This window comes from Mixophyes fleayi, chromosome 1, assembly GCF_038048845.1.
Source record: "Mixophyes fleayi isolate aMixFle1 chromosome 1, aMixFle1.hap1, whole genome shotgun sequence".
In the NCBI taxonomy this organism is placed as follows: domain Eukaryota; kingdom Metazoa; phylum Chordata; class Amphibia; order Anura; family Limnodynastidae; genus Mixophyes; species Mixophyes fleayi.
The window spans coordinates 66,978,168-67,000,328 of NC_134402.1; the positions used below are offsets into that span (position 1 = coordinate 66,978,168).

A 22,161-nucleotide genomic window follows, 5' to 3' on the forward strand; every position below is an offset into this window, starting at 1 on the left:
AGATGAGCAAGTCATGGCGTGTACATCAATTGATCTCTTTCCCCAGTAGTTGTCTCAAATGGTATATAATGAGACAAAACTCATCTGGTTGTGCCTTAGTCTGGTGTGTAAAGGAGCAATCCTACAGAACAGTATCCGCAGAACTACCTCATTATTCACTGGGAGAAGGGCTGCTAGGATACACCCTGTATGTAAATTCAATTCAACGGCCAGCGGTTTTCATTGGTCTCGATAGCTGACATAGAGCAAGGAGAGGTGACATTAATTAGCATGCTAGCCAGAATAATTAGCATGCTAAACAGCCTAGTTGGCATACTAACTGTCTGAACCACAAGAGCATCTCCTAGGTAGACAGATGTTTGATATTTTGTTTGCATGTTAATCCATAAAGGAGACCACCTGCTGTATTTCTCTACCAGTTTACTAAGAAATAATGTAAATTGTATTATTGCTATTGGCATCTGTAGAGGATAATTCACAGTCCTTACAATTGTTTCCTATGTGAATACTTTCCCCTCTTTACTGTTTTTCACATGGATAAATTATTTACAATTCTTTTTATAAGTGGAATGTTAGTGTGTTAGCTTCTTAATCATTGACTAAAGCCGGATACATACTTTTATTTTGTTTAGTCATCTCTAAATTGACCAACCATTGTACCACGTGTTGTCTTCTAAATAACTGCTTGATCCTTTTAAAATCTGGAGTGAATTAGATTCGGTATCGAGGATAATGGTATTGACAATGACAACTCATAGTTGCATGCGTTAGGTCTTCATTCACCCTGGCACTGCAGATGGCAAAGCGTTAAGCTCCAGTCTTCTGCAAGACACCTGAACAACTGGATCAGTTTCAGTTTGCCATATACTCGCATGGTCTCCAACCGCTTGTTGGTTGCAGAGTGTCTGTGCGCTGTAATGTGGCTTCTGAGTTTTGACAAGTCTGGAATTTTGGAGCATTAAATCCTTAACCTTCTGTCGCAAAAGTTTGGAAAGTGTTAATGCATAATCTTGATGAGTATATGACTGATATCACAAGCGTTCAGTTCATAACTTATATTGGACTAATTGGGAAAAAAAGTTGCAGGTCAATTCTTTTGTTGTAACTACGGAATTTCTTGAAAGGAAAGCGCACACATTTTGATCTGAGGTCACTTTACAGAATAATCTTCTTATATTCTCTAACTCTCTGTTTTATTCAAGGGTGATGTCTATGATGGCAGTAATTCATCCCGAACTCAAAATACCGGAGTGTCATCATCGGTGTCCTCAGAGTATGTCTGTTAATGTAATTAAAGCTTAAATAAGGACGTGTAATGTATCCATTGATCCTTCAACAATAATAAAATTAATGCTGAATGCTTTTCTCGATCTGTACTGTTTCTTGCACAGATCCCAGGCCTGACTTGCTGATCATTCTTGCTGTAATCTCTTGAAACTGCACTACCACTTACTGACGCATGTTAATAACTGTTCCTCCCCTCTCACAGCCTCTGCTGAAAACTGGGGTAAGGGTGTGGGTGGGAGAACTAATCAGAAGTCTCAACCACGAGAAGCATGGCTAGGGTGAGGAGCATGCTGGTACTACATTACACTAGGTGGTAGTGCAGCTTTAAGGGATTGGTCCTCACTACATGAAGATGTTTTCCATCCCTTTGTCACTATGTACTGCTGCCTCCTTTAACCCTGTTGTGCAGAGCTTGTAGTAAGAAGCAATGGGGGGGCCTTCTTTGGCTGGACAGATGAGTGACAAGTACCCGCTTGACTGACCTGGTTTACATTTCTGCTCATTTTCTGTTTTTTACACCACAAAGTTAAAGTCCTGCTTTGCCCTCTTTCTGGTATAAAAACTGGAAGATGGGAAGGCATTTAAATCAGTGTGTACTTGCGCGCTTGGCTGTCGAACCGAAGACGGACCATTGCTTGCTCTGGGGCTGAAAACCGGGGCAGTCTGACGTTTTGGAGAGGGTGTAAGCAGGACAACCAACGAGAAGCCGTCGTCCTAAACATTGTGGCTCTCATTGGTCCTCCCACATACCCGTGTTTTGCATATTTTCAAACGATGAACAAAAATGCTGAAAAATTTAGGTGTTAGTACAGCTTTAAAGCTAAATATTGTGATACGTGGATATCATGTTTAGTTTCATAAATAAGTCAGACCTACTAAACACTTCTGCTTACATGGCTAATGAAGACAATGATCATTATAATTCCAAATAATATCTAAAATGTATTTATTGCTTGAATGCGTGTGGCCTGACTCGTATCTGTTTTGTAGGAAGGATTTGATCCGACAGATGATGACTAATATATTCCACTGCGTTGAACAAGAATTGAACAATCTTATTGCCTTGGGAGATAAGATTGACAGCTTTAACTCTATGTATATGCTGGTGAAGATGAGCCATCATGTGTGGACTGCAGAAAACGTGGACTCTGCCTCCTTCCTGAGTACTACACTCGGCAATGTCCTGGTTACAGTCAAGAGAAACTTTGATAAATGCATAGTATGTTGGAATGATCACACTAATTGTATCTTTTATTATATTTTATATAGAAATGCAGTGAAAATTGTGGCATTCTTGGCGCAAGCAATGTTTTACCCAGTCATGTACTGCCCGACAATGTAAACACAATGTTTCCAGGATACATAGCTCACCAGTAAAGTAAATGTCGCCAATGTAGGCTTTGGGAATATTGCACTGCATGAAAAAAATACTTTAAGATAAAAGCATCAATGCACCTACCAGCAAGTGCAGCTCATAGACAAGGAGCTACAAATGTTGTAAAAATAAATACACCCAAACATCTTAATATTGTGCCATAGTTAGTAATCTAGTTCTAATAATGAGATATAAAACAGACTTGTATGAAAGAGGAAGAGTGGAGATTAGTTTTATTAATTTGAATGTTTGTTTGTATTACTATTCCTTGGATGTTATCCCACCTTCTGACTTATTTTAGTGTAGTAATTGTTTACTTTTGCTACATGTGTGATAATAAATCCTTCCTTCACCTCTCATGGTTCAGAGCAGCCAGATCAAGCAGATGGAAGATGTGAAGATCTCAAAGAAGAGCAAAGTCGGCATTCTTCCATTTGTGTCCGGGTTCGAAGAGTTCGCTGAACTGGCCGAGTCAATCTTTCGGGTAGCCGAGAGAAGAGGAGATTTGGATAAAGCTTACGTAAAACTTATAAAGAATGTTTTTATAAATGGTAAGTGAAGAGTAGAACATTCCTTCAGCGGTTGAGGAACCATTTTTTTTATAGTGCAGTAGTACTCGAGTATTTTTAGCCAGCTGCAGATGTTGTGTTGTCTGTGCGAGTATTAGTCCACCATAACAAGGAGGTAGTTTACCTAACCCTTTATGATGCCTGTGCTGTGTTCTTTAGTGTATCTTACACTGTATATGAAATCACCAATCATAACGTGTTGTGGAACAGTTAGTTTTCTCTATATCAGACTTGACATGACCACAGACATTAAGATCAAGTTATTTTGGTTTATCTACCCAACATGTCATGGTGCCAGAACAGTGCAGTCCGTCCATGGCCACAACTACACATATATTGTGGATGTTTGTCAAACACAACAGTCATTAGTGGACTACAAAATCCTGTAATTTTAGTCTAATCTGTTCTGAATCAGCTGTCACAATAGACACTCATGTGGCCATCTTAAAGGGATGTTCAGCTTATAAAAATTTGAATTTTACTTTTTCATATTTAACACCTTATGTCTTCAATAATAGCACTATGGCTGGAGACCCGTCATTTATTATTATGCTTTGTTTATAAAGCACCAACATATTATGCAACACTGTACAATAGGGGATCTTAATACAATCAAATTACACACAATGGCATGAAACAGAAGGTAAAGATGGCCCTGCTCATGAGCTTCCAATCTAAGAGATGTGGGGCTTCATGTTTTTGTATGTAATATGTGTGTGCGCTTCAATGTACAGCACTATGTAATATGTCAGCGTTTTAGAAATAACAGACAATAGTACATAAATGTTGCTGTATTTAGCACTTACATATTGCCAGGACCTCTGCTGATACAATGCTTTCTCTGGGAGGAAAGGTCTGACTCGATAGGTTTATGCTGTAGATTAGAAACACTGGTCGGACCTCACCTGCTACAGAGAAAACCAAGCGGCACCGAAGGTGCAGGCCAAGGTCCACCTTTATTAAAGTACTGTTGTTGGCAAGGGAGTGGATTTACTAAAACTTATATGTAAAGACATCAGACTTAGGGGTATATTTACTAAACTGCGGGTTTGAAAAAGTGGAGATGTTGCCTATAGCAACCAATCAGATTCTAGCTGTCATTTTGTAGAGTGCACTGAATAAATGACAGCTAGAATCTGATTGGTTGCTATAGGCAACATCTCCACTTTTTCAAACCCGCAGTTTAGTAAATCTAGCCCTTAGCCCCTGTGGTTGTATATATATATGGTGGTCAAAACATAGTATTGATTGGTATTTGTGGTAGAGCTGTTGGCAAGAAAACAATTCTGTCATCAAGCACAGAAGCATTAATTGTGTATGTAGGTATATTTCTATGCACCGTAATATTGCAATATACCAGACAAGTCCGATAGGTATCTGTGTATACAAATAGTCTAAATGCTCCGTAGTCAACAGTGGACACAGTTACGTCAATGTTTGTCTTGAGATCTCTCTCTCTTTTTTTTTTTTTTCCCCTCCAGTTGAAAAAGTTGCAAATGAAAGTCAGAAGACTCCCCGGGACGTAGTGATGATGGAAAACTTTCACCACATCTTTGCTACTCTTTCTCGCTTAAAGATTTCTTGTTTAGAAATGGAGAAAAGGGAGGCCAAACAGAAATACGGTGATCATCTGCAGTCATACGTCATATACTCGCTGGGACATCCACTGGAAAAATTAAATGTAACAGTCTTTTTCTTTTCAGCTTGTTTGTTGTTTACATATGATGCACTGGCTGTTGGACCTCGGGGCATAGTAGGGGAGGAGAGTGAAGATCAAAGAAGTTGACAAGTGCCTAAACTCCTAGAGCCACTACTATACCCCAATGTCTCGCAGTGTCCCCCAATGGTAGGAAAGATGAATCTGGATTACTGAAACTAGTATTAGTCAACCTGTGTGTCTCCAGCCTTGGGCTTGCTGAACATGCTGATACTTGTAGATGTTAATAAAGGAGTTGGTAGTAGGGTCTACTTAAGGAATAAGTAAATGGGCAGCACGGTGGCTAAGTGGTTAGCACTTCTGCCTCACAGCACTGGGGTCATGAATTCAATTCCCGACCATGGCCTTATCTGTATTGAGTTTGTATGTTCTCCCTGTGTTTGCGTGGGTTTCTTCTGGGTGCTCCGGTTTCCTCCCACACTCCAAAAACATACTGATAGGTTAAAGTCTGGATCAGCTTGCCCGATTCATGAGTAAACACTATAGATGTTTTACATGACTACCTTCAGATCTGTGCTCTTCATCTGTCATAACCATCTGCTGAAAAGATCGTAACTCTAACCTCTATAGAGGTCTGCCTACACTGCTAATCGTGAGTGTATACACATTGCAGAATTAGAACAACATCGTTTATAGAGATTTTTAGTTTGTTTATAAAATCAAACAATACAATGTGCTTCGGAATGCTAAAACAGGATCGTTGGATCGTACACACTAATGCGATATGGGGCCAACAGTTGTTTATCGTGTGATTGGCACGATAAACGGGTGAAAAACCTGTAGTGTAATACCCAGCATTAGACTGTATTGTATAAGTGGACGCTACCTGTTACTTGTTTTTTTGTTTTTTTTACTCCCATATGCAACAGATTTACAAAGATCTTTTTCATAGAACAATTTGTACACACGTGGAAAGATCTAAATATTGCTTGAAACATATGCAGTAAAGAGATTTCTTCATTATCATTAAATCTTCCTGCGGACTCCGATTACAGTTGATTTCAAGTGATGGGTAACTGACTTGATCAAACCACTTGGATTAAATTACATAATTTTAAGTAGTTTGCGTGCCATACATGTTGAGATAATTGTAAGATCTCATGGCATATGATCGTCCTACAAATAGGAATGGTTGCGAGTGGGCACCTTCTGATAGAAGCAGGGAAGATGCATTCTGCTTCAAACCTTTGTAAAGTAAATTCATGAATTGTGAATATTGTATAATGATGCAAATCGTTGACATAATTGGCTTTTGTGATCACAAGCAACGTTTTTATTTTTACTGTGGTCGATGCATTGGTCAACTAATTACAGAGGTTGTCAGATAACTTCAAGTAGAAATCTTTTAAATAATATAAGTGAATGTAGTCTACAAGATCATCAAGCAATGATTGTGATTTCACAAACTGTTTTCACCCCAGTAACCCTTCAACTGGGGAAGTGTGGACTATAGAGCAATCTGTACTAGTATATTACCAGTGGTGGGACTATCAAAAGACTGTAAACTCACTGTTATAATAATATAAGTATAAGAAGTATATGGATTGTATCCTTTAACTAAATTATCTTGTCTTCCAAGATATTCTTTGAAGGGGTGAAAGCACGCGTTGCCCAGGGCATTGGCTATGAGGAAGTGAGCTACCAGTTGGCATTCAGTAAGCAGGAACTGCGTAAAGTCATAAAGGACTATCCGGGTAAAGAAGTGAAGAAAGGTCTGGATAACCTTTACAAGAAAGTGGACAAGCACCTGTGTGAGGAGGAGAACCTGTTACAGGTGAGCACGCTGCTTATCACACGTTTTGGAATAGAAATTCTGGACAGCTATTTTTCCATTCAATGATCTTATTCTCATCACTTTTTATTTTACTTGAGTAGTTTCAATAATACATTGCTATCTACAAATGTGATTGCCCAGGAGAACTGGGGCTTATGGAGCGAAGTGAGCAAGGAGTAAACACAGGCTTTGAGACACATGCAAAACTGACATCAGTTAGTAAGATAAATGGCAAAATTAAAAGTCAGGGAGGAATTTTGTGATCATATATACGAGTCGTCTCTCTCATGCTCGGGGTGGTCTCTTTGTAATGTCATAGTCCCTACCCCCATGATATTTTTATTTATATGAACGAGATGCTCATAAGGACTTTCGAATAAAACAGACTGATAAAGTCCAATGTCTAATTGCATGTAATGGGTTACAGCACATTATGCTATTTAATAAGTCTAAAAGAAACATTGCACATAGACATATACACACAGAAAAAAATGTGAGGTTGCACCAGGTAGGGAATAGCTGAGTGATAGGGCCATAGTCCAAGCATCGCAGGGCCAGGAAAAATGGGTGCATTCTAATATCACAATATGCTGAATATTATATATAATGCGGATTATGTCATATTGTTATATTAAAATATGTTCATTGTATGCAGCATAGAGCTTAAGATTTCTCTAAAATAAACTCTGGTCTGCTACTCTATAAGAAATACATTTGTAGAATTAAAAAGCGGCATTAATCTTTGCATATTAGATTTTCAACGTTAAGAGATATGAGAGCTGCTGTCTATAATAAATATTTCTGTATGGTTTTTGCTACATTAGCATTGAGTGTTACTAAGTGAGGACATGTACTGTCTGTTCTCTCCACTAGGTGGTGTGGCACACCATGCAGGATGAATTCATCCGGCAGTATAAGCACTTTGAGGGTTTGATTGAGAAATGTTACACTGGAGCTGGCATCACTATGGAATTCACCATTCAGGACATCCTGGAGTATTTCTCTAGTATCGCACAATCTCATTAGCAAAACAAAATACGCAGAAGAAGAGAGAAGCACTTTAAGTGTCATTTACATGGAAGGACAGGTGATGAAAGTCGCTGTTAAAGTCTATGTCTTTGCTCAAACGCTGCCACATCTTATAGTTGGACTTCTGCAGCTGACGTTGTGGCCGGGGGAAATGTATAGGAACAAACTTAATGTAACTGTGCCATAACATGCCTCTTTCATCCAAAATGTGGGTATATTTTCTATGCTGTGTGTCATTCGTGGTAATTAGTGAATTGGCATATTGTAATTGTATCTCCTAACAATGACAAATGAGTTGATGCTTAACTTGCTATCAAGTAACGCACCTCCTTCATTTCTGCAAACCTTTTCTGTGCAGAATTCTATAATATAAGCATTTCACTCCGTGTGTTCTCAAACCCAATACCCTGCCATGGGGGTGTCAGTATATACACTACTGTAACCTATCTACAAGTTTTATAAAGCACAAACAACACACAAGTGAGTTCTCACCAAGTGTAAGCTCCCATTATTAATGTAAACATTCTTATGTATTGGTTAATGTAATGGAAAGTTTTTGCCAAAAATTAAATTGTCAGTCTCATTTTCAAAAAAGGGATTTTTTTTTTCCACTTGCCGGCTATTTTCATTTTTTGATTTGTACATGTCTTTATTCAACTTTAATAAGACACAGAGCTGCTCATCCATTGTGCAGTGTTGATCTCTGTCATATCCACAAAGTCTCACTGAAAATGACAGAAAGTAGCCCGAGAGATGAAGCCGTCTGCTACGTAAGTGGAAGGAGGGGTATGTACATACACAGCCGTCTGCAGAGAGAACAACCTCTATAACATACATAGCCACTTTTTTCTTCTGATAGATGTTACAGCAGTGGAGATGGACTTATCCTTTGAGAAGATCCACAGATATTATTAAAAATGTAAAATAAACTGACCTTGAAAACAAGTGTATATAGAATCTAAGGGAATACTTGTACTACATGAACGTTTGCTACCAATTATTGTGTCAATCATTCCTAAAAAGGATACTTGATTTTTTTTCTTTGTGGGGGGGCTGTCAGAGGGTGACAATATTATGATGATATTAATTACTTATATCAATTGGTAAATTACAAAAATGTAATTTCCTGTGTTACATTTTTGTGCATTAGACTGTCTTGTTTTATAGGTAAAAGATACGTTGGTTAAATAATGTCTTGAATTTGGGCATAGACAGCGAGTCCATACAGATTGAACTTATTGCACAAATGTCTGTCTGATTTTAAACCACAGAAAAATGTGTTTTGTAAACCGAGGGTCAGAACTTCCTATCTCTTAAGCAGACCTCACATACACACAGCTGCACGTTATACAGATATCTGAACAGGCAACACCTAACTAAACGTATGTTACATTTACTGTATGTTACCGCTGTATGGTTGTCGCCTTTCTACATGTCTGCATACCGTTAACCATCTTGTGGGTAGACTTCTGAGAATTAACGAGCGTGTGCCCCGCCCATGTACTGGCAGAGGCATGCTCACTGTGATCCTGATGAGCACCCAGGAACCAGCTTCCAGTACACTGACTCTGAATGATCTCAGTGTCGCAGGAAATTCTGCCCTCATCAACAGCTAATTTAGATAATGCCCAAGACGTTTATGGCACTGACGGAGGGGCACAGTGGTATAGCGGATTTGTCTCAGCAATAGTTTGAGTAGCAAAAGCTTGTGATTAGGTGTTTATTATTCAGTCCTTACAGTGGGACAGGTAAGCTTTAATGAAGACCTTTTGAGACCAATCACTTGTAGATACAGTCAAGTTGCATGACCCTTAATTTACGAAGCATTATGAACCTTACAGTAATACTTGACTGGCTACTATTTTTGTAAAAATGTTAATTTTTGGGCATGATTTGCCTGAAGGCAGGGCTGGATGATTCACTAGAGCTATGTAGTTAATGCACTTAAGGTAGGCACCAGCAGTAATTTTTTTTTTTAACTCTCTCAATGATTCTGCTGGCTCATAGGCTTGACTCCCTGGCTTCTGAATTCTACATTATTTCCTTTAACCATCCCGTAATATATAGTGACCATATCCATGTAACTTGGTGCCAGACGTGGCAGGTCAATCAGTCTCATTTACTTGTGTCATAGAGGATTCCTGATTGATTGAAGGTGTCAGAAGTCTGAAACTAATACTAAAAGAAAAGGAAGTACAGATGGACATAAAGGGCAAATAAAGATAAGATATTAAAGTGGGACACAAAAATAATAAAAATGGCATACACAAAGGACCGCGCCGGTGGGGGGCTAATAAGTATGGGGGTCTGGTAAATAAGGAAATTACAGGAAAAAGAAGAACTTCAAATATTGTAAAAATGTCTAAGATGGTTACCACCTTTATAACCTGTTTCATAAATCATGATCTTCCAATGATGGAAATAGAAGTGAAATTATTTAAACATACAGTACTTTTTGGTGGGCTTTGTATCATGTGGATTATGTGGATTAAAAAGAAAACCGTGACTTCAATAAATTTGTCTAAAATTATTTTTTTGTCAGTGAAATATGGATATAATAATGTGCACTCAGCTGTGGTATCATGTCTTTCAAGAAGACAAATTTACATAAATTTAGCATATATTGGAGTGTTTAGTCCTTCTATGAATACACCTATTCTGTTCACATGGGAGTATTTGAAGACACAACTTCATAACAAGGGCTTTTAGAACTCTTACTTGCTTTCACAACTTCAGTGAGCCTACTACATGAATACGTTATTCTTTTCAAAGACACTAACCATAAACAAAACGTATGCACAACCTGTGACCCACAATCCGAGAAATGAAAAGTAAGCCCCAATGTCCTGCAAACAATTTAAAAAATTGGATCACTTTACTATTGACTAGTGTTGGTATTTGTAAGAAATCAACTTATAAAAATATCCCTGTGCCATTATAGTCCGCTTTTATAAAGGTATTACAAACGATAGGAAATCAGAAAGCCATCTGTACCTGTTTGGTTGCCTGGGTAACCTTTGAAGAGCCTATTAATTGCATACATGCATGTATTATTCTGCTTATCTGTATGTACTTATGTAATTTTGTTGTATGTTTAACCCCCTATGTAGAACGCTGCGGGCGCCTTATAAATAAAATGTAATAATCATGTCAGGAGCCTGGTCTGTTCCCTCAGCTGCTCTGTTACCAGGGCAGCCTTTGAATCAGTGTAGTGTGTTCAAATCAGCAAGAGCTTTCTGATTGGCTGCCTGTTCTTTATTGTGCAAACTGCCCTATCTCTTGCTGATTATAGTTGTAGCCCCACTGTGCATTACTCAGCCTACATCCTTATCAGTTTGCTTCCTGAATATTTGCTACTGCCTGTATAGTGACCATTGCCTGTATATTGACCATTGCCTTACCCTGAATGCTTCCTGGGCACTCACCTCTGCCTGGATATTGACTTTGTCTACTAGCTGCCTGCCCTAACCATTATACTATAACCGGTGCTGCCAGTCCTGCCTCCAGGTTCCTTATCTATATATGGAGGCGCTTGGCACCCATTGTTACCTGCTCTACTATGGTGAGTTCTGTTCTTGCTACTTGTTTTTGCTATAGTACCTCTTGTTTATTACTTGGTGTCTCTCACTGAGTACTGGTGAGCATATTATGCTGTATGGGAAAAGGGGCTGCTATAGGTCATGCCATGTGTAAGCGGTGCAGGTGACTCATCTCAGTTCTTGATGGGTGATTTCACAGTACCATGTTGTAATTTCCCCCAAATCCCTCTAACAGCATGGATGCATAGTCTGGTAGCAGGGGACAGATCAGATGCTCTTTTTGGTGTGGTATGATGCCACTTGGGGATTAACTAGGAACAGAGGGCCCAAGAATGACACAGAGCAGATAAATGGGAGATGTATTCATAAGTTGTCTTTAGTTGCAGCGCTCCGTACTGTACTGCAATTGTAGGTGTTAGAGTGCCTTTAAATGGATCTTCCTGAATAGCTTGCAGGAATGTCAAAGTGAATGGCTCCACCAAGTAATCAGAACAATGATTGGCAGATCTGTAGCTCTGATTTCTTATGCCAATTTATTTTTAGCTAGATGGGAAGAAAATGATTTACATATGTACTACAAAGAACCTTAACCAACATTTAATACTGGGGAAAGTATATAGATTGTTAACAGAGATTTTTACCTATTTGTTAAATAAATAAATTGAGATTCTTCCAACATGCAGTTTTATGTCAAATTGGAGAGGGGGATGTCTAGGGTTCAATTTCTTTACTTGATGGTGGAGTTAAAGCATGGCAAAGTGATCATTAAAAATGATTGCTAAAATGAAGCAATGAATTGGTAGCTGTACTTTTACAGTTTCCATCGCCCACACAACAACAGCAACCCCCTAGAGTCCATTCCTCCATTTGTGCCGTAATGAACTGGACTGTATACTATCAACCGTGCAGAGCATAATGAGGGCAGGTTGGGGAAAAAAATCATTGAGGACGCATATAGCAAGTCAGAATATATCCTTTTAGTCTTTCATTTGAATATTCCCCTATGGTAATTACGTTGAAGAGGGACGCATATAAACAACTGGCATAGAAGTCTGATCACTTACTGTAAGTCGTTGGTGGGGGGAGCAGGGTAGTAAAAAAAAACAACATTTTCATACTCACGTGATCGCGGCACCGGCGTCCCTCCTCTCTGCTGCTCTGTGCTCCATTCAGACTGTCTGAATGCCGGGTGTGATGTCATCATGTCATGCCCAGCATTCAGTCAGTATGGAGCACAGAGCAGCAGAGAGGACCAAGAGAGAAGAAAAGGTAAGTAAAGGGAGGAAAACGGGGGGACGACGACGACGAGGTCTGTCATAGAGGGGTTAAAAAAACGAGGGGGGGGGGGCCTGGCACAGGGGTTAAAAAAATGAGGGGGGGGGGTCTGTCATAGAGGGGTTAAAAAAGAGCCTATTGATTTTGATGAGTTAGCCACGCCCCAATCGTGCATTTGCCACGCCCCCAAATGCATGACCACACATCCGAGAAATTTTGCGCCGCCTTTAGCCATCGCAATTTTTTTTTTTACCATACTTGACTATAAGGGGGGCCCCATTAATTTGTTGTACCGGGGCCCTGAATTCCTATTGGCAGCCCTGCTTGCTAACTTTAATGATGTTTCCTCGGAGATCAAGTGGCAAAGGCAGGGGAGGTTGGTTACAACAAATTGGGTCATTTTGGCCCTGCTGCACCTTGCCACAGGGCTAAAATGATGCGATTCACTGCGGATGGCAAGACTGAGGCCCCCGTCCCGCCAACTTTGTTAGGAAGTGGACAGGATCAACAAGAAAGGTCTGCTCTCCAGGGGCTCTCGGAGAGCTACCCTAAATTTGGGAGTCTCCCAGACATTCTGGGACAATGTGTGTAGGGAATCGAGGAGGTTGGGCCTTTCAGGTGCTAACAATAACAGGCAAATGTTTAATAAGATGTAACTGATATTTCTGCATTGACATGGCATATAAAACAGCTGTCATTCCATAGTAATTGGGTGTCATTCCACATCTGACACATGACCAAATATCTTAACAATATTTAAAAAAATATACATAATGTTCATTATAGTCAATTGGCATTCCTTTCAGCAGACTGGAGCTGTCATTCCTTTTAGTATGTCCCGTCACAAAACCAGCTCCCTTTACTTCCACAGCTCTCTTCCTCCTACTGCCACAGTGGAGATGAGGCCACCCGTGACCAATATATCTTCCATCTGTGGGAAGGGATCTGCTCTGATAGTGCTGTGACAGGAGGTGACACTACAGTGACTCTATGCAGTATGACCTGGTAACCTGCACGGGTCCCATCCAGGTGCTCACTACCAGCATGACACGAGTGGGCGGGGCTTCACACCGTCACTCCCACTGCTGTGTGGCAGAAGCCGTGCCGTGACGTCAGCGGACAGGGAAGGGTTGCTATTAGCGACGGGCTTTACACTGCAGAGCTCCAGGCCGGGCTTCCTGCGCGCCATTTTCAAACCGCCTGTCTGCCCGCCGCTCTGTGCCCTGGCAACCATCATACTCCGTCACCCAGACCTCAGCCATCTATGTCCGTCCCGGGCCAGCTGGAGATATCAGGCCGTGAGTGTGCGCTGGCGGCAGGGGAGACAGGCAGAGTCCGGTATATCGTAGTAAGTCCCGTGTGTCTTTATGTCGTTGTTATTGTCGCAGTGTTGGGACAAGTAATGTCTGAGGCCGGTGACGTTATAAGTTGCGCTGATGTGTTTTCATTACGTCAGGGTGACGCGTAGAATCTCTGGACGATATTGTCATTAAATTATATTCCTTCCCATTGTAGTCTTACTAATCTCAGGTTCCACGGATATTCTGACACTTACTGAAGGTTCACAGCTGAGCTGTACAGACACGTCCCAAATATAAATCACGAATCCGAATTATTACTGTTAGTTGTAGCAGAATTCTGACGTTTGTGACATCCTGGATCTCAGTTGCTGCTGTCAGTGACGTTCAGGATCATGTGACACTTAGAAGACACATCTCTAAGACCAGGTTTCCACTGGCATCTGATTTGTCTTTAAAAATGCTATTTAAAATGCAAGTGAAACATGTCAGATGTGTTTACATACATATGCTGACATTGGAAATTATGGGCCCCACTGTCAGACCTTTTTAATGTATTTATACTAGTGTGCAAAACACTAGCAAATGCAGGTAATTGAACGCCATTGGTTCTGCCGCCTAACTTGGTAATATGTCAGGGTTCTGTAATCCTTGGCCCATGTTTCCTCTCCGATTCAGTGAGCACTTCAGTTAGAGCAGTGATGGGCAACAGGCGGCCCTCCGAACCTTCTCCGGTAGCCCTCAGCTCTTTCCTGTTATATTGTCAGATTTGTATATTGTAGCTTGTAACACTTGTTTAAAATACCTGCTGATATGTTATTACAAATAGGTGACTCTTTCTTTGGTTAAATGTATTGTTTTAACTTCTTACTGAGATTAATGGTAATGTGAGGTAATTTTGAAGGCTATAGGGCCTTGAAGTGTATAAGGTTGCCCACCACTGAGGTAAAGTAAACACTTAATAACATTCTGGGCCTGATTCATTAAGGAAGGTAGAGACAGATATGTGCCGTATTTTGCTTCAAATTGTCCAGAAACTAACTATATACTAGAGAACCCAAGTGTATGCAATTCACCTTTGAGCACAAAGGACACTTCCGACAACCTACAGTTTCATGGGTGGAAAGGGATGGAGGGGGAGTATGCACATAGTCAATGTAAACTAAGGGCATGCCAACCTGGAGCACACGCAGCAGTGCTCAATTCATGCTTTGGGCACCTCTAAGGTACATGTATTTTTTACACTAGTTACAGGTCAGGTGTAACTGCTATTTGGTGATGGTCATGTATACATGCTAGAATATGTGTTTGCAATCAAGAGCAACTGTAAAAATGCATTTTATGTACGGTAGACATATTTATCATGATGTAAGTAATGTTCCGTAGAAGAAAAAATAAACTTTTTTAAATGTTTTTTTTAATTAGTAAATATATTAACAGGTGACAATAATTGTATATTTTTTTTCTGTACATTCCACTGGGATTTTATAGTCTCCATATGTATTGTACGTATCCTGCAGTTTATTGTCTGTCAGATCAAAGCGTACCAAGATTTTTCTTCAGGTCCTCTTTTAGTTTTATATGGATGTGCTTATGCCAAATTTTGTGTATTTAAGCAAAGCAAAAACACAGAATACGTGTTTGTGTTCCTTAATGAATCGGGCCCTGTGTGTCTGTATTGTATGAGGAAAAAAAAATGTCAAAACCAACCAGCAGTTTCTTTTTATTTATTTATATATATATATATATATATATATATATATATATATATATATATATATATATATATGTAATTTTTAAAGACAAATGGTTACTTGACAAACATTTGCAGGCTTCCAGAGGTACTTTAAATACATTTATATGTCTTAGGGCACAAATAAGGCAACTCTAGCCACTCCCTGATTTAATATATTAATATATATTCACACAGTCAAACAATATATCACCTCTATTTTGTCAGGAGACCGTTCCTAACCTCCTTTATATGTCACAAACTGCACTCTGTGTGACTTGGAAGCTTACTGTAAGAGAACTCACAGGGTTTCAGCCTCAACCTCGCACTCCTCTCTTAGACTACAGATTTAGCTGGTCCCTTTCCCAACACAGACACACGCTTCCACATCTCTGCAACTGCCACCAGCTGCATATCATCATCATCAGCTGCTATTTATATTGCGCCACTAATTCCGCAGCACTGTACAGAGAACTCCCTCACATCAGACCAGTAGCAAACCTATGACTTAATTACCCAATTGTGCACACTGTGCTCTGGTAGCTAAACAGTTAACACTCCACACACTATTTTCTAACCCAGCCAAGCAATCTCTCTCTCCTAAAGAGGCAGTGATTTTGTTTAGAGCAATAAGGAAATCATATTAAATTTTTTGATTTAATATACAAAAAGTACAATGCTTACAGATTATAAAAACAACTAAGATGACATACATAATAAAACAGATTTAAAAATAAAAAGACAAAGTTTCAGAATATAAATTTACATGAGTTGTATAATCTGCGCCATGGGAAATTGGCTTGGAAAATGGACAGCCTATCAATGATTGATTTCCCAAAAGACTGAAAATTTCTTGTAACTGGTTTCAGATTTTTAATGACACCTTTACACCTTACCCCACCACCATGAGTTGTGGCCTGTGACACTGTTTACAATCACCATTTGCATGTTGCCTGATTTACTACCCAATTCAACTATGTGACCCAGCTTTCCTGTGGAGTGTCACACACACCTAATTTTATTATTTAATAGATCCACTATGAATTTGCCAACATATTGATACCAAACAGCCCTATGTCCAGCGTATTGGTTGAGCTTACACTCATTTCCTCAACTCCTCTGTGTGACAGAATGCTTCATTTGACATTTGCTGCCCTTCATCATGCTATTGAGGAATATGTGGTTGATCACTACTGTTGTTGATTTTAAGTTGCATTTTGGAAACTGAATTATATTTGTCTATATAAGATTCAGCAAGCCAACATCGTTGTGGAAGGCCACAAGCTGTTAACGGCTGCTTAGCTTGTCTTGGCGTAAAAAAAACTCTCCTGTGTCAGACGCTGGCTCAGCCCAGGGGCCTTTGAAACTGCTCAGCTTTCCCTGAAAGTGTTGCAGTTATCTTTTAACATAGAGGTGGACAGAATCACCAAGTAAACACACACCAGTACCTCTGACTTCACATTTTACACCTTAGTAGCTCAATTTATCAATGGATTAATTTGATATAACATATTTAGACTGCAGTTATGATTAGGCCTTATTCCCCACAATTTTGTTATTGGTTAATCCTTATAACTGTATTTCATCTCTGTTCACTACAGGGGATTCTTGGGTAAATTGATAAATAGTAAAGGGTGCATGATACAAAATGAATGAGAAGTCCTTATATAGGCTGCAGGTTACAGAAAGTTATGCAGATTCATTCATTGATCCAAGGCCAACTCACCCCTTTCATAAGTGACATATATAACTTTGATAGGTTTTGTAGCTCACGGGTTGGGTGATAGGTGGAGTTGAAGTAGCTCGTATTTGTCCATCAGTAAAGGGATGAGTTTGGAATCCTACGCATGTGAATATAATGAGCAGAGGAACCCGGTATGGGCGACTAAATATTTTTGTGAGAGGGACCTTCTTTGTTCTGCCTGTTGGGGGCAATGGGTTATAATCTAACATTGATTTGGATGTGAAAGGTATTTGGAGACAATTTTGAAGGAAAAAACAAACAAAAACAGTTTTTAAAATCCACCAGTATAAAATGGCTGCAGAGATGGTTGTGTGTAGTAGGACCAGAAGTTGCAGTCTCTGGTTTCTACCTCTGTTTGGTCCTCTCCCTCACCTCCCTTCTGCAGCATCACATTTTTTTGTCGGGATTGTGATAGGAGCCACAGTTAAAAATAGCTCCATGGAATTTGATGCATCCATGGTGACACAGCTTTAATATTGGTTAGTTTATACAATGTACAAAAGTTAAGCAAATTAACTGAAATTAAATAAGTTAAAGATTCATTGTAAATGAAGTAAGTGAAACAAAGACAGGACCATATTTATGTTTTTGTTTTTTGCTTACTCAAAGCATATATTTAAGTATAAATATTTAATAGCAATCAAATATTGTAAATATTTATATTGCAGTCTAGAAACCTGTGCCCTCACTTTAATATAGCATCCAGGAATAACTACTTACATTATAAGAGTAATCATGCCAGAAAATGGAAAAATAACATCCCTAAGGGACAGTTTCTACGTATTCGGAGAAATTGCACCAGTATTAGTGATTTCAGTAGATAACAGTCTTTTATAACACAGGGTTATCCAAATATATTGTTAGATAAAGCTTTTGAAGGAGGTTGAGGATGGACCGGAATACTCTTATAATTCAGAGAAAAATAACTGAAAAGTATAAAGAAGATACATCTTTAGTCTTTGTTGCGCAATATAATTCAGATGCAGGTAAAATTAGAGATATATAATGTTCCAAAAAAAACTCGGCTATACTTGAATTAGATAAGACATTAGGTCCGTATGTGAATAGGGGGAAGAATGTCACCTTTAGACGCGCAAAGAATCTGAAGAACACATTGGCACCCAGTTTCTTTAGGGGGGGGGGGAATAGATAAAAAGGAAATACGTGGTATGGGAGTTTACAAGAATCCTGATTGTTGGTTGAATGTACGTCTCAATGGTATCTATAAATGTGGGAAATTACGCTGCTTTACATTCAACTTAAGAGCAGTGAGGTTTTGTCTTTTACCTCTGGAAAAAAATTTCCAATCAAAAGTAATATGGATTATCGAGATATGTGGTTTATCTCAGACATTGTGGATGCGGTGTACAGTACGGTAAGACCTTCTCATCCACGATTTCTGGAGCACCGCAGGAATATTCTTAAACAAGTAAAAACACATAGCTTATCTTGCCACATTAATAATTGAGAAAAGGAAACTTTGAAGGATCTAAAAATTAGAGCTTTCGAACAAATTCACATGGCTAACGGGTGCAGGAGGGGGAGTTGGATTGTTTTAACGTCCTGTGTATTTTTAGACTCAAAACCCTTCTGCCACAGGCTCTTCATGAAACCATAGAGCTGCTGAATAATATATGATAATATAATATGGTTCATTAGACCAATAGAAGTGTTATCAATGTGTTATGAACTTGCCAGGAATATATAAGTAATAAGTATTTTTGTTGGTGTCATAATCTCTATAAGTCCTAGTGCAATAAATAAAACATATATGGGTATAGAATTTTGATCTGTTTCAGGCGTTGTAGCCTTATGAAATGTACGCCACACACTGTTTATAATTTGGATCATGCAAATTGTTGTGAATTATGTATACTGTTTTATGTTTAAAATTGATTATATGAACCACTAGGTATTATATGTGTATACTATCATAAAAATTGGAATTGATAGACATTGACAATGTCCTAGAGACACTTAATGATCGAGTCCAGTGTATGCTGTAGACCAGGGGGTAAATGTATCGAGGTCCAATTTTTTTTTTCTTTCAGGGTTTTCAAAATTGCGGTAAATCGCTGGTGATAATCTGCAATTTTAGTCCCCACGGTGCCAGATGTATTAACCTGCAATTTTTCACTCTTAAAAAAAAAAACGATCTTAAAAATGGCTGGTCATCTCTGGCGAATTGCTACAATGTCAAACACTCCCGTGTTTAGCTAACTCTCCTGTTTTGCCCTCATCTAGCAGCGTGATTAGTAAAGGCATCACTGTTACACTGCCCCTGTCTATAGAGCCGTTGGTCCAGCGGCTGTTTAAAAGTTTAAAAACCGATAAAAGTTTTTTGTTTTTTTTTTAAAAACGTGGGGTCCCCCCGCCCGTCCACTATTAACCTTAGTGCTATCAGCCTACTGCTGGTTACGTGAAAATCGGGGGGAAAATTTGAGTGGGGTCCCGCCGATTTTCACGTAACCAGCACTAGGCAAACCAGCCCGGGGTGGGTGGCACTATAGCAGAGGGACACGCGGCAGGCATCCCCCTGCCATAATGGCAAACCAACCCCAGGCTGTTCAGCGCTGGGCTGGATTCCCCAGGGAATGGGGTCTACAGAAAAAAAACTGAAAGCACTAGGGCTCTTCCTACCCCCGTGGGCTGTGGGTAGTAGGGTAATAGCGCAGAAAATAATGTAAAATAACTAACGGATGACATTGTTTTGTGGAACTACAAGCCCCAGCCAGCTCCGGCTGCCCTAAACAGTCTGGGCATGCTTGTATAACTACAAGCACCAGCATACCCATGGCAGCAAGGGCATGCTGGCACTTGTGGTTCTCCAAGTGCCGACATGCCCTGACAACCATGGCTGGCTGCGACCTGTAGTTCCACAAGAGTAAATTAACCAGCTCCCTGTTTACAACTTTTATTAAAAATAAATCCAACAAAAACAATACACACCCTCATTCATACCACATATATTTATTAAAAAATAAGAAAACCCCAAAATCTTCACCAATCAGATTTCTTCATCTTTCATCCAAAAATGCTTGAATACCAAGTCCAAATCAATTTGTATCCAATGTCCCTGCTTGAAAAAATCTTCAGTTCTTCTGGCCAGGAGGGCCCCCTTGTTGATTGCAGCCTTATCTTCAGCCCAGAAGGGGCCCCATATTTGTATTCCAGTCCGGAACATGCTTGGTTAAAAAAAAAAAAAAAAAAAAAAGATGAACTACGCCGCAAAACAGCTTGTACAGTGTACAAGCTCCGATACGCAATGAACTCCGTGAGTCGCGTGGTCTACAAATATGGGGCCCCTCCTGGGCTGAAAATAAGAAGACTGCAATCAACAAGGGGTCCCTCCTGGGAATTCAAGCATTTTTAGATTAAAAGCTGCTGACGAAAGAAGACGAAATCTGATTGGTGAGGATTGTGGGGTTTTCTTATTTTTAATAAATGTATGTGGTATGAATGAGGGTGTGTATTGCTTTTATTGAGGATTTATTATTTTTAATAAAAGTGTGTATAGGGCAGCCCGAGCTGGCTGGGACTGGGCTGGTTATTCCTAGAGGGGGGGGGCCCGCTTGTTTTTTTTTTGCAGACCCCACTCCCTAGGGAATGAACAGCCTGGGGTTGGTTAGTCATTATGGCAGGGGGACCCCTGACGCGTGTCCTCCTGCTATAGTGCTGCGAGACTAAATATTTGTTATCTGGTTCGATTTTCATAACGAACAAACAAAGGTCTCTTTCAGTGATAGTCAGACTGTTTCTCTGTTTTTCCATAATATGCTTAACAGCATTAAAGCCTGATTCTACAAGATATGAAGTAGGGAAAGCTATCACTAAATTAAATAGCATTTTCCACATATTTGGAAATAATGCTAGTATTTTTTTTTTATTATTATTTTGCCAGAGTTTTTGGTATCCACCACACTCAAAATTATATTTGTTCTCATTATCATATTTAATTCTAATAGTTCTTGACAATTTATACCAATAGCTGCAAAATTTGCAGTAAAAGGATTTATCATTCAGACATACACCTTCAAGTTCAAAATATCTTTGAATTGATTTTCCATATCTAATTTAAATTCTTTGAGGTGGCTACAGAACCTTTCAATCTCTTCTGGAGTTACATGATCTTTTATAGGTGACAAATCCGGAAACTGATGAAATTCTCTTCAAAAGATTGATCGAAAAGATAAGGTTTTTTCGATAAATAATGGCACAATATTTTTGCAACTGATTAGTTATATTGGCTCCTTGAAGCTGCAAATTAATATCATTAAATCACTTGAAAATGTCTGCCAAATAAAAGGCATCATTCCTTACTGTTTTCAATTGTTGACAGAGAGGAGTCTCACTATTACTTTCAAAAAACTGACACTATCCTATAAAGCTACAAAACGAGCCAAACATGTACCCTTTAAGAGCCATTGAACTTATGTGTGTAAAAGTAACCTAATAAATAGCTCATTTATTGTCCTGGCATAGTTGTCGAAACATTCTATCAACTTTTGGCATAAGATTTGATCTTATTTACAGCTCTAATTATTATACTTATTAATGAATGGAGACTTGTACTTAAATGTTATCCATACAATGTTTTCTGTGTACCACACAATGAATACACACAACATTTGGCACTTCTTCCTTTAAATAAGCAACAAATCCACAATAGCGACCTACCATTGATGGTGCTTTATCAGTAGCGCATGCAGCAATACAGTTCATGTGTGTATTATTTTTTGTAAAGTATGATTTCACAGCATTAAATATTGATGATCCGTTTGCGTAATAATGCAATGTATTGTTTTCATCAAAGTACCGTACA

General features: G+C 39.2%; 2 protein-coding genes across 8 annotated transcripts in view; both read left to right on the forward strand.

Moving 5' to 3' along the window:
• EXOC1 (exocyst complex component 1) overlaps positions 1 to 8,357 on the forward strand; it is a 39,347-nt gene extending 30,990 nt beyond the window's left edge. For all 6 annotated transcript variants that reach the window (XM_075195919.1, XM_075195937.1, XM_075195927.1 and 3 more), the window contains 6 exons: positions 1,203 to 1,273; positions 2,278 to 2,506; positions 3,030 to 3,213; positions 4,713 to 4,912; positions 6,528 to 6,722; positions 7,596 to 8,357. In XM_075195919.1, the coding sequence (XP_075052020.1) occupies positions 1,203 to 1,273; positions 2,278 to 2,506; positions 3,030 to 3,213; positions 4,713 to 4,912; positions 6,528 to 6,722; positions 7,596 to 7,748 (1,032 nt within the window). In that variant the 3' untranslated portion in view covers positions 7,749 to 8,357. The remainder of the gene's footprint in view (positions 1 to 1,202; positions 1,274 to 2,277; positions 2,507 to 3,029; positions 3,214 to 4,712; positions 4,913 to 6,527; positions 6,723 to 7,595) is intronic.
• Positions 8,358 to 13,699: 5,342 nt separating this feature from the next.
• The window catches only part of CEP135 (centrosomal protein 135), an 85,506-nt gene continuing 77,044 nt past the window's right edge, over positions 13,700 to 22,161 (forward strand). For both annotated transcript variants that reach the window (XM_075195978.1, XM_075195988.1), the window contains exon 1: positions 13,700 to 13,913. The gene's annotated coding sequence lies outside the window, so the exon portion shown is untranslated. The remainder of the gene's footprint in view (positions 13,914 to 22,161) is intronic.